General features: G+C 54.4%; 3 protein-coding genes across 3 annotated transcripts in view; 2 read left to right on the top strand and 1 right to left on the bottom strand.

Annotated features, from left to right (window-relative positions):
• PTSG_05484 (bifunctional aminoacyl-tRNA synthetase) overlaps positions 1-1,166 on the top strand; it is a gene marked incomplete at both ends in the record, with an annotated part of 13,690 nt that extends 12,524 nt beyond the window's left edge. Inside the window, 5 exons of the mRNA XM_004993297.1 lie at positions 16-17; positions 131-204; positions 520-632; positions 879-958; positions 1,104-1,166. Coding sequence (XP_004993354.1) covers positions 16-17; positions 131-204; positions 520-632; positions 879-958; positions 1,104-1,166 — 332 coding nt within the window. The remainder of the gene's footprint in view (positions 1-15; positions 18-130; positions 205-519; positions 633-878; positions 959-1,103) is intronic.
• Positions 1,167-1,287: 121 nt separating this feature from the next.
• On the bottom strand, positions 1,288-10,983 carry PTSG_05483 (uncharacterized protein). Its single transcript, XM_004993296.1, has 28 exons — positions 10,746-10,983; positions 10,449-10,492; positions 10,180-10,279; positions 9,788-9,945; positions 9,325-9,438; positions 9,084-9,138; positions 8,674-8,775; positions 8,442-8,503; positions 8,032-8,166; positions 7,603-7,764; positions 7,378-7,464; positions 6,993-7,172; positions 6,673-6,738; positions 6,351-6,473; positions 6,082-6,177; positions 5,752-5,846; positions 5,410-5,515; positions 5,128-5,184; positions 4,804-4,932; positions 4,317-4,483; positions 4,009-4,103; positions 3,758-3,828; positions 3,434-3,543; positions 3,117-3,171; positions 2,417-2,996; positions 2,064-2,229; positions 1,874-1,907; positions 1,288-1,692 (listed from the first exon to the last, which is right to left on the bottom strand). The coding sequence occupies exons 1-28, from the start codon at positions 10,870-10,872 to the stop codon at positions 1,534-1,536; spliced, it is 3,435 nt and encodes a 1,144-aa protein (XP_004993353.1). The 5' UTR covers positions 10,873-10,983; the 3' UTR covers positions 1,288-1,533.
• Positions 10,940-12,617, top strand: PTSG_05482 (uncharacterized protein). The gene is made up of 4 exons (XM_004993295.1): positions 10,940-11,238; positions 11,568-11,607; positions 11,963-12,018; positions 12,302-12,617. Exons 1-4 carry the CDS (start codon positions 11,062-11,064, stop codon positions 12,323-12,325), a joined length of 297 nt encoding a protein of 98 aa, XP_004993352.1. The 5' UTR covers positions 10,940-11,061; the 3' UTR covers positions 12,326-12,617.
• Positions 12,618-12,623: the final 6 nt, after the last annotated feature.

Below are 12,623 nucleotides of genomic sequence, written 5' to 3'. Positions count from 1 at the left end.
GCTGCCACTGCTGAGCAGTATCTTGCGGTGATGGGACGCCCCAACTGCTAACTTCTTGGTCTCACGCGTGTCCTCATCTTTGCGCCTGTCGCTGCTTGTCGCTCTCTGTGGCCTATGTACACAGGAGAAGCTCAAGGCCATCCACGCCATGATGTTTGAGAAGGCGAAGGTTGAGCGCGATGACCACGTCAAGCAGACCACCAAGTGCGTTTATCAACAGTGCGCGCGTGTAAAAACTGTGTGTGTTCATATGTCGGTTGCTTGCCTGTGGTCTTGCGCGCGTTTTGTGTTGGATGTCAGACGCGTTTTGGTGTGTGTGTGTATGTGCGTGTGTTGAGTATCCGTAGTCGCCTGTGCTGCCTGTGCTGCTTGTGCTTCCTGTCCTGTGTATTTGTGTGTCTTCTTCGTCGGCTTGCTGGTGCTGCACCTTGTTCTCTACTTTTTCCACCACCACCACCACTCCCTCATCTTTGACCTCGCCCGCATAATTCGCACACGCGCCATTTCACTCCGCTGCAGGTGGGAGGAAGTGGCCCCACTTTTGAACGAGAAGAACCTGCTTCTTGTTCCCTTCTGCGGCGACAAGACCTGTGAGGCCGCCGTCAAGAAGGACAGCGAGTCAAAGAACCCTCGTGAGTTGCGCAGCGCAGTCTTTGTGTCTCTCCCTCTTTCTCTCCCCCAATGTCTCGACACCACATTCACAGTCATCCTGAAGGTGCACTTCCTGCCCCCTCACATGGCGTGACTGATGCTCACGCACTCACGCACTCACGCACTCAATGACTAACTCACACACACACACACACACACACACACACACACACACACACTTGACTGCGTCATGCGTGTTGCTGGTTAAATTCACCGTGTTGTCTCAGATGACCCGACTGCCCCTGCCATGGGCGCCAAGAGCCTCTGCATCCCCTTTGACCAGCCCGCCATGCCTGAGGGCACCAAGGTGCGTCTGGTTGTGCATGTGTGTTTAGTGCATTGTTGTGGAGCATGGTCTGTTTGCAGGCGGCTGGCTTTTGTTTTGTCCTGTCAGCGAGTACTTTCCTCTTACTCACCACCGCCGTCCTGGCCTGTGCTTGTGGTGTTTACAGTGCATCCATCCTGCCTGCAGCTCCACCAACGTGCAGTGGACACTTGTCGGCCGCTCATACTAGGCTGCCTGCTCTCATTAACATGCTCCAGTCGTCGAGCACACGTCTGCAGCTGTTTGCGTGTGTGCGTTTGTTGTGGGCACACGTTGTTTTCACCCTTGCGCACTGTTTGTGATTTCCGTGTGTGTATGTGTAGTTGTTGCTTGAGCCAAGTTGTTGCTGTATTGAAATTCATGCCAAGCAAGCAAGCAAGCCAAAAGCTAAGCGGGCAGGGGAGTAAGCGGGAAGGGGAGTTAGTGTAGGGATGAGGTGTCATGAGGAACACATGCAGAACCAAGGAGACGTGCGCGCACAAGGAGGAAGGAAGAAGGACAATAACAGCAACCAAGGGACAAGGAACACGGAAGATAATCACAGAGGCAACCCTCGCTCATGCAGTGACAGCTGCAGACTGCACGTGCAATTCGGCGGAAGTGGATGTTTGGATGACGACAAGGCCGTCGAGCACCGTCTGGCCCGCGGTGAGCACAAGCGCAGTCATCTGTATTCTAAACTGCCCTTGCTCGTCCGCGGCGATCACGTACCGCTCCTGCGTGGTGGAGGTGGGTGTGATGGTTGTGGTGGGGTGGTGGAGAGGTTGGTGTTAGAGTGAAGATTGAAGGACCATGTTAGAAAGGACAGTCTTATCTGTCAAACGCGCATTCAGATAGAGACCAAAACACACACACACACACACACAAGCACACAAGCACACAAACAAACGTGCGAACCTTGCCAAGCCATCTTGCCCCCGATGAATTGCTGCTGTGGAACAATGTAAGCGCCAAGGAGCACATAAAGTGAATGCACGTACGGCGATCGTGTGAGACAAGAGCAACGTAAATTCATGTGTGTGTGTGTATGCGCACAAGGCTGGGGGCGGGGGAGAGTGTATGAGGTCGATGGTGGGAGCGAACGTACTTCTGTGACACTTGCACCACAAGTTCCTCACTGGGCGTGAACCCAGTGCCACACACGAAGGGGTGAACACAGCTGGTTTGCCTGTTGTTTTCTGCATCACTAGCGTCGGAGCTTGATGATTTGCGCACGTCAATGAAGGCTGTGGGCGAGCCCGCCGTGTTGCTGCCTAAAAGTCGAGAAAGGGTGTTTCGTACATCAGTGGCGTATGACAAAGCCATGACGATGCAGAACGCAACGTATGCGGTGCGTGTGTGCGCACGTGTGTGCATGTGTGTGTGTCTACCACATTCTCGCAATGATGCAACACACACACATACACACACACACCTCTGCCAAAAGCCAAGAATACTGACCGCTGGACAAGGATGCCATGGCAAGGCCAAGCTGCGTATTGCGCTCCCACAGCACATGAACACCGTCATCCGAAGAAAACGCAGGCAGTCGCCACTGTGCAGCACCAGCAGCACCAGTGCTGTTGGTGGGGACCTGTAGTGAAACGGCTGGCGGAAGTGCAGACGGCGCGCTGGTAGCGGGCACGCACGGCAAAAGGGCAACACGGGTGGCACCAGGCGTTGGTGGGAGGGCGTGGTCTGCAATGATGGTGCTCGTGTCCAGCATCCAGTGCGAGTTGCGCAATAAGCACTCGCACAGCTGCACATCCTTAGGCACCGGGGAGAAGACGAGGCGAAGCAGGGCGCGCGTTGCCGATGTTGGAATGATGGTGGCGGTGACGGCGGGACCCTCTGCTGCGCGCATGCGGCAGGAGAGCGTGACCATACGATAGGGAAGCTGCTGCGGTGGGTTCTGTCCACGGTAGCCAATGCACAGCGCAAACGCATCTGGCGCGTGCGGGGCCACTTGGAAGCGCGCGCGGAAACGCGTGGCATCGCCAGGGGAAAGTTGCACCACCGAGGAGAGGTCTACGCATTGGCCCTGTGCACAGCAGTCAGTCGGCGTGGCGCTTGTGTGTGAGCTGTCGAGAAGTAGAGGTGTGCAGACAAGAGCAGAGTCAACAGCACAGCAAGCAGAGTGGAATGTCAGCGTAAATTGCACCTCCGCTGGCAGTTGCGTGCCATCCTCAAGCTCAATGTGCGGTTTCCACGCATGTCTGCAGAGGGACAAGCCAAACCAGTGAGCAAGATGCAGGTACACCCGGGCAGGAGGCCTACTTCATACACAACACATACACCCGCATGCACACAACCGTGCACGAAAAGATAGAGGTGGACACCTGCAAGGCAAGTCAACGTTCAACAGGATACCCAAGGCTGCTGCGTCCATTCCGTGCACACACACACACACACACAAACAAACACACAAACAAACAAACACACACACACACACACACACATGACGTTGATGACACGCACTCTGGAAAGACGCAGACGACGTTGGCGGTTGGTGCTGTTCCCTGATTCTTGACATCCACCTCCACGGTCACAACCTGCCCACGCAACACCTCCGCAGGAAGAGGAGTGCTCTGCCACCAGGACCACGTTGAAACACAGTGGGCGTGCGTGTGAGTGTGAGTGTGAGTGTGAGTGTGAGTGTGAGTGTGAGTGTGAGTGTGAGTGTGAGTGTGAGTGTGAGCGTGGGTATGAGTGTGTGTTGTTGTCAAGGAAACCAATAAGGAGATATTCAGCCAAGTCCCACAACTACGACACCCCACAACATATGAACACGAACATGCGCACCTGGTAAGTGAAGAGGGGGCTTGCAGAGACAACTCGCAAGTCCAACCGCTTGTCTGGTGCATACACGCACGCTGGTGGCGACAGAAACAACGCGAAACGTGATGTAAGCCGTAACATGTGTTGGTGGGGGTTCGTTCATTGCCGTGCACAGTATCTCTCATGTGCCAGCAGTTGTTGTTGTTGTTGTTGTTGTTGTTGTTGTTGTTGTTGTTGTTGTTGTTGTTGTTGTTGTTGTTGTTGTTGTTGTGTACCTGTTCGCTCGGCGTGTGTTGAGTTCAAGCGTTTGCCGCGGACCAACAGCGGCTGCTGGCCAGCAATTTCCGATTGGCCAAGATGGATGTTGTACCTGTGGAGTGTGGAGCACAAATCAAGGACGACGTGGAACAGGCAAGAGGTCGGGGTTGTGCGTGGGCGAGGACCGAGTGCGGTTCTTGGCGGTATGGATGACCAGGGAAGCAAAATGGCACTCGAATAGCAACGCAAATTACAACACATAAACCGCCCCCCCCCCAACACACCATCACACACAGCAGTTGATGCCTCATTTGCATGGGCGAACCTGATGCCCTTGACGTGAAGTGTGCCCTGTGTGAGTGGCATGGCGGTGAGGACAACATCAACATCCTCGCCAGCGCCCATTTCAATCTCAACCATCTCCGTGAGCTCAAGCTGGTCCGGTTTGCACTCGTTGCCATCAGCATCGACCAGCGTGCACACGAGCTTGAGCTGCGCGCATTGGGGCAGGGCACGGTGATGTTGGGGGGGGGGGAGGGTTGGGTGGCGGTGAGCACGGCTGCGGCATTGTCCATGACAATCGACGGCACTCAACAAACGACTCAACGCGCAACGTAAATAGCAAAGCAAATGCATACGTAATGCAGCGTGTTAACCACACACACACACAAACAAACAAACAAACAAACAAACACATGAACACACACACACACACACAGACACACACAGACGCACACAGACAGACAGACAGACAGACACACACACACACAGACACACGGAGCACAGCAGGCGATTCACTCGTGTGGGCGTACGGCGGTGAGGCGGAGCGAAGTGGCCAGAGGATTCGTGAGCTGGAATTCAACACCAACGGGCTCTTCAACAACGACTGTCGCCGGCGAGGTGTTGGTCGTCTTGTCGCTCAGCACCGCGGCCTGATGAACCTGGCACACGCGGTGGTGTATGGGTGCACAACAGGGGTGGATGGCATCGCAAGATGTGTGCGTGTGTGCGTGTGTGTGTGAGTGCGTGTTAAAATGTGCGTGTCTGAAGGTGTGTCTGCAGGCATTCACGTGCGTGTGCGTGTTGTGACACTGTCTCATTTGGGCGCTATTGGAGGAAGCCGGGTTGGTACGAACCTGAGGCTTGTTCATAAACGCCGCAACCTTTTCCTCCTGTTGGGAGATGTGTGCTGCCTATCCAGGAGAAGTGACATGTTGCGTGTGGGTGACTCGTTTGCATGGAACTCTGGTCATGTACAACACGTATTTGCACACACACACACACACACACACACACACACACACACAAACGCACGCACGCACAACCATACACATACGCACGCACACGCGCGCACACGCACGCACGCACACACACACACACAGCCATACATGTACAAGTATGTTTCAAAAAGTACACACTTGTGTATTAGCCTGCAGCTGAAGGCGGACACGAATGTTCTTGTTGACGATTGGAACAGGAAGTGGAGGGGGCGCGGACGCGGCGTCCTCACTCTCCTGCAGGTGCCTACAGGAAGGCAAGCGGGAAGGCGTTGGCGAGTGGCAAGGAGGCGTTGGGCATGTTTGGAAGTGCAGCGAGAACGCGTGTTTGGGTCTGATCTGTTATGGGTTGTGCTGAGTGTTTGCTCTGCGCAGGTGCATGCACTGCACGCATTCATTCGCCCCCCCTCATCATCAAACGGGCAGCTCATAAACATGGGCGCAATCAATGGACGTGACAGCCACGACGTGTGAGCGGCATACCGGTAGAGGTGCATGAAAGTGCCGAGCACATCGCTGTGGGAGCGAGCACTGCCGGGACATTCGCGAAGCACATGCGCATATGCGTCAATGCTTTTCTGTAAAGGCGACAGCGACGTGTGTGGGAACGTAATTGTGTTGGCGTGAGGTTGTATGTAGTGAGCGGACGCGTGACTTTGCGTGCATATGTGAGTGGATGTTTTTCGGTGAACATTTGCAATGGCGTCAGGGCTGTTCATGCGAGGATGTGCAGTGAAGGTGAAAACAACGATGTAAACAGCAAATATCAGCAGGAAACGGCAGCGGCTCGCGCAACAAATAACGGCTACGCACATGGAGGAGGCCCAGTTGTTCGCATTGTCTGGCCAGCGACTGGTGGATGTGATCCTCAATGTGCTGCCACCCAAGACCCGAAAACAACTTTTCAGCCTAACACGCCACACCACAGCACACCACAGCACACACAACACAGCACATCACATGCGGGAGGCGTCAGAGGTGAGCAAACACATGTCCGTGATCACACGGTGTCACTCCGCCGAGTCAACCCGCCCCCCCCCTTCTGTGCGCGTTAAACCCTTCACTGCACAGTACAACCGTACCTGTACGTAGCATCTGCGGGCGTGCATGCGCTGGTGCGCCTTGATGAAGCGAAAAGCGGCAAGGACGAGGTGGAATGCGGCCTTGCGGCGCGATGACGGCGATGCAAAGTAGCACGTCGCAGCCTGGTCCATGCAACGGACACACGTGTGCATGTGTATGTGCATGTGCATGTGCATGTGCATGCATACGTGTGAAAAACAAATACCCGAAGTAGGTGCACGTTGATCCGCAACGCCTTGCATGCATAGTGCGTGTGTGCGTGTGTGCGTGTACGCATGCGTGTGTGGTGGGAAACGCAGATGGAGGGCGAGTGGGGATGACCTGTTCGAGGAAAATGGCACTGCGCAGATCAGACTCCTCCGAGACAACGCGCACAAACGTGGCCGCCTACACAATGCACACACACACACACACACACACAAATGCGCACGCATGAACGACAGATGGTGAGGTTGGCACGTGGATTCACACACCATGATGACACAAGAATGTGCAAGACAATGAGGGATGGACAGGGTGAGCACACCCACGTGACGAGGAGACAGACGCCCACTCAATATACAAAGCACCACCACCGCCACCACCACTACCACGACCGTCCGCACGACCACTGTGCAGGAGGATGAGCCACATCAGCTCACCGCGTCCGCATGTTGGGTGCGGGCAGTGAAATCTGCAGCAGCGGTGATGGCAACGCGCGCGGTGTGGAAAGGCATGCCAGACTTGTTATACGTGGCCATTGCGCTCTCAAACAGCTGCCGGCTCTCGTATCTGCCCTGGTCCAGACGCGGATCAAGCAGCATGCACGCAGCAAGCATTTCCTGGGCAACGGTCAGGTGGCGATGGTGGCCGGGGGGGGGGCAGAGGACGGCGAACGAAAGGTGTGGGTTCGTGTGCGTGTGAGGGGGTGAGAATGTGGATTGTGACGACGGGGTGGTGAAGGAGGTAGTGATGAGCAACAGGAAGGGGAGGAGGAGGAGAAGCAAAAGCTTCACGCATGTGGCTGCAGATATTGGCGGGGCGTACGTTGGCGCCGGCGAGATGCTTCCACGAGCGGTCGTTGTTGAAGTCCTTGCGTAGGTGGCGGTAGTGCTGGTACGCGTCGTCGTATTCCTGCAAAAGCAATACAGACAACAGCACGCACGCATGCATGCACGTACGCTTGTGAGCAAGTTGGAGGAGGAGGGCGCGGGGACAGGCCACGGGTCCGTCATGCCTGGCGCAAGGGTGTTGCGGGTCGTGGGCTGGCACCTTGATCATAAAGAGCAAGTCAGCAAGGCGGCGTGTCTGCATCTCAAACGAATCTGGGGCATAGGGATCCTGGCCAGTGCCAGACTGGGCCGATTTTCCGCTCGAAAACCACTTCCGAGTGGCGTTTAGAAACGTTGATCGACTCTTGCGCGTGGCGGTGACCTGGACACCATACGACAGCGAGAAAATATAAGACCCTTGCCATTCGATTTGAGGAAGAAGACAAAGAGACTGACAAACGCACGCATCAGCATAAGCACGCAGGTACGGACAGGCATATCGACAGACAGACAGACAGACAGACAGACAGACAGACAGACACGCACACACGTGCACAGACAGACAGACAGACAGACAGACAGATGTACACGTGGACACAACGACGGGTGGTGCAGACAGAGACGGATAGGGAGCACGTGCAGTCGGGACCTCGGCGGAGAGGAGCTGCGCATGGTGGCGAACGGCCGGCACGAGCGCCGTGTCGACAATTGCTGCACATGTGTCCTTGAGCTTCTGCACATCCGCGATGCAAAACCCGGCTGCAAGCCCGACTCGCTCAGGATCCTGTGTGTGTGTGAGTGTGTGTGTACGTGTGGCGTGTGTGTGTGTGGCGTGTGTGTGGTGAATGTGTGGAAGGAGAGAAGCGGCAGAGTCATCCAACAGCGCACGTTGTGCATGAGATGGTGTGACATTACACAAGTGGTGGCTCTCAGCGTCGTGTTTCGCACAGCCGCACAATAAAAGGCTGCGCCAGCTTGCCACGTAGCTGCACAAGGCCCCCCCCCCCCCCCCCAAAAAAAAAAAAAACGAAAAACGAAAGAAACTTCACATTTGCGTACCGCGTTTGCCATTGACGCCATGGCGGAGAGGGGGTCGGCATCAACGGGCGGCGCTGTCGGCTCTGGCGTTTTGGGGAAAAGTGCACACACAGGAACAAGAAAGGCAGGGGTTGGTATTTGTTTACGTGTGTAAACATGTACATGTGTGTGTGTGTGAGCACGTGCGTGTATGTGCATGTGTTGATTGGATTCTTGTGTGTGCGTGTGACACGCTGGCACGATGATTGGGCACCTTCTGTTGTGCTCTGTGGGCGGGATTGGGCGGCGGAGGCGAGCGCCGGCAGTGCAGTCGTCCACACGTCCGACACATCCTGTTCCTCGTCGCCATCTGCTGCTGATGGTGGTGATGGTGGTGATGGTGGTGGTGTGTATGTGCATGAGCGTGTGGGGTGTGTATGAGCGAGTGGGGTATTGGCGGAATTCGAGGGGACGCGCGTCGCGCGGATGGTGTGACATGGGGACATGAATTTGTTGAAGCCACAATTTGCAAGTAAGGGCACAGGTGCACAGAGCGTTTGTGCGTGCGTGTGTGTTTGATTGTGTGTGTGTGTGTGTGTGTGTGTGTGTGTGTGTGTGTGTGTGTGTGTGTGTGTGTGTGTGTGTGTGTGTTCGCGCAAGTGTTGCATTTGCTCAAGTACCAACCTTGCTGTAGCGGGACATGAAAACAGTTCTTGGAGCCGAAATCATTGGATAGCCTCTGTGACCGTACACGCGTGTACAGGTGGGAAGTGTCATGTGACAATGGTAAGCCGAAAAGTGACGCAGACGCTAATGCATGCAAACACCACAAACAAACAAAACAAACAAAGAACTGAGACAATCATGGACACAGCATGTGCAGAAGAAATGGACAGACAAAGACACGTGTCACATGGTGTCAGACCTGCAAGAAGGCGGTCACAGTTGCATCGTCGTCATGATGGTCAGAGAGGAGGAGATAACACGTGGGAATGTCCTGGGAAACATACGGAAACGCAGAAAAGGCATCCCGTTGCTTCTGCAGAGTGGTGGTAGTGAAGATTGGACCAGCAGTGGGGCGACACGGAGCACACAGGCAAGACAAGTGAGTGTGCGTTGTGTTTGTTGTTGTTGTTGTTTGAGGGCGTATGTGCATTTGAAGGCAGGGTCAGCAGTGATTGAATCGACAGATGAGACACAGGCAGTGCACATATCAGCATTGATTCCGACATGAACACACAGGCCACACAGACACACGCACTCAGGCACACACTCAGACGCAGACACACGAAAACACAGGCATACGACCGCATGCACCACGTCGGCACACTTCCTTTCTCACACACGCATCATCATCACATCAGCACACATCACACAGACGGACGGACCTGGGAGGAGAGGGAGGAGGCGATGGATGTGATGGGGTCGTCGCCCTTGGCAGTGCAGAGGACGATGCGGAGGAGCGGATGGCCAAAGAACTCGTGGTCACACGGGCGCATGAGGGAGAAGAAGTGGTGGCAGTAGTCGTTGAACCACGGCGCAACGCCTGTGACGTGTATGGTGTATGTGTGCAGGTCGGCAAGGGTGGCATGACACCAGCGGAACACGAGTGTGAGCAATGCGCAAAGCACTTGTTGGCAAGCATGAAAGCAGTGGCTTTTGGGGGAAGAAGGCAGTGCATACCCAGTCCGCACAAATCACCACTTCAAGTTTGCATACATTCCCGCAACCACCTTGAGTACACACACCCATACACGCACACGCACCCACCCCCACACACCTGATCCAATGTTCCAGTCTTCACACAGGCCTTCATGTTGAGTAACCGCTGCTTTCGTCTGGGCGATGCCGTCCTCCACAACTAGGGGGCGAAGGTCATCCTAGAACACGAATGGGGGTTCCACAACAACGCGACCGTGTTGAGAAAGGTACAAGCACACGCAGACGAAAACAGTGGTACGAGGAGCACGAACGCACAACCGCGAAGAACAACTACATCAGCTGTCGTGCTCTGTTCTGATGTCAAAGTACGAGTTTGATCAACCTCACCAGGGTGCGAAATTGAACATCAGGAGCCTGGCTGCGTGATCGACCTGCAACATGGCATGGAATGAAGCACAGACGCACACAAGAAGGGTTTGGGTTGCGGGAGAGAGTGTAGAGGTGGCAAGGTGTTGGGGTACGAGCATGAAAGAGAGAGAGAAAAAAAAAAGCATGGTTCCGGTTGTAAAAACGGGCAAGCATTCATGCAAGCACTCATTCAAGCATGCCTTCATCAGTCACGCTGAAGCTGGGGACAGACAGAGAGCGCACAAAGTGAGGGGAAAAGCACAGGGCTAAACTGACCAAAGGGAGCCAAAAGATGCTTGCACGAGAGCCCACGTTGCATGCATGTTGCCTCTGCTTCTTTTGTCCAGAGCACAAGGACATTTGGTGCAAACAGCGACTGCACCAGCTCCTTGGTCGGCGCCATGGTGATGTTGATGGTGCTGCGACTTGCTGTTCCTGCCCGTTTGTGCTCTTGCTTGCTGCTGTTTGGCCAGCGAAGTTCGGAAATGTTGTTGATAACATTCACCAATTGTCGTTTGACTGTGACTGCAGCACTCACAAACCACCGCAGCAGATACACTCACGCACCCACCAAACACACAGAACAAGCAAGATGACGGCACACAAGCAAGCTGTTTTGCGGCTCTACAGACATATGCTGAAGGACAGCAAGTCTTGGGCTGTTGATCGTGGTGTTTGGATGAAGCACGCGGCAACCATTCGCCAACGTTTTGAGACGCACCGCACCGCAAACCCTGCTGAGGCGGCAAAGCTCCTGGCAGCAGAGCAGGTGTGTGTGTGTGTGTGTGTGTGTGTGTGTGTGTGTGTGTGTGTGTGTGTGTGTGTGTGTTACATGCATGCACCCGCAAGTGCGGCGATGTGTGTGTGTGTGTGTGTGTGTGCACCCGGAAGTGCGTCGATGTGTGTGTGTGCGCGCTAAGTGTACACATCAAGCTGCTTGTCGGAAGAATGCCTGTTTGCTCGCTGCTCTCTATCCTGTGAAGCGTCATCGTACCCTCAAACCCCACCGCTGCAGTGTCACACTTTGTTTGCTACCATTCCTCTGGTTTGTTTCTCACTGTGTTCATCCATCCATTGTCTCCTTTCCAACACATACAGGCCAAGTTTGAGAGTAACAAACACCCCGACCCATACCGACGTAAGCTTTTGTATTTGTCATGGTTTTCCGAGCCTTCACGTGTATGTGTGTGTTTGTGCGTGCGTATGTGTGTTTGTGCGTGCGTGCGTATGTGTGTGTTTGTGTGTGTGTTTGTGTGTGTGTTTGTGCGTGCGTGCGTATGTGTGTGTTTGTGTGTGTGTTTGTGTGTGTGTGTTTGTGCATGTGTTTGTGCGTATGTTTGTGCGTGTGTTTGTGCGTGCTTGCGTGTTTGTTGCCGCTGTGTGCCATCTCCCAGTCCTAAACTGAGCCGAACATTCTGCAACGCTTCAAAACAACCCGTTGACCGTTTCTAATCCACACGCGCACTTTGTAATGATTGCCCGTGCTCAAATAGCATGCACATCGCTGGATGGGTCCAAGTGGGAGCGTAACTGTCCGCCACCAGCAGACGTAGGTCGTGTGTGTCTGTGCGTACAAGTGTGTGTCTGTGTGTGTGTCTGTAGATGTACAATCGTGTGTGTGTCTGTGTGTGTACAAGTGTGTGTGTGTGTGTGTTTGTCCGCGTGTCTTTCTATTTGTGAATCCATTACGTGTTGTTGTCATGAGGCATGGCACAACGACTGTTGTGGTTGTTTCGGCGTGCTCGCCATGTACAATACTCACTGACAGCCACATCCTCGTACATGCACCCCCTCCCGCCTCATTCATTGTTCGGCAACACCCTGTGTTACAGGTTGTTCAAGCTGGCTCCATGTAACCATTCTGCAATTGACACGTCATCTCCGCCCCCAGCCCCAGAGGGCAAAACCCACAAAGCCAAGCAGCAGACGTAACAAAACACCAACATCACGTGTTTCTTGTCTCTTCAGTGTGTGTGTGTGCGTGTACGTTGGCGTGATGGGACAGCTTCCTTTGTCGTGGGAGGCCAAAGTCACTGTGGCATCTCGCGGCATGTTTCGAGTTGTGCACGTGCGATTTGATGCGAGTCTCGCTGCTTGGCGTTTTTATCGTTTGTTCATCGGCAAAGTGCAATACATCGCTTGAAATGGTGGAGG

This window comes from Salpingoeca rosetta (genome assembly GCF_000188695.1).
Source record: "Salpingoeca rosetta unplaced genomic scaffold supercont1.13, whole genome shotgun sequence".
NCBI lineage: Eukaryota > Choanoflagellata > Craspedida > Salpingoecidae > Salpingoeca > Salpingoeca rosetta.
The sequence above is the reverse complement of the archived record's forward strand: the minus strand, read 5'-3'. Positions and strand labels throughout refer to the sequence as shown.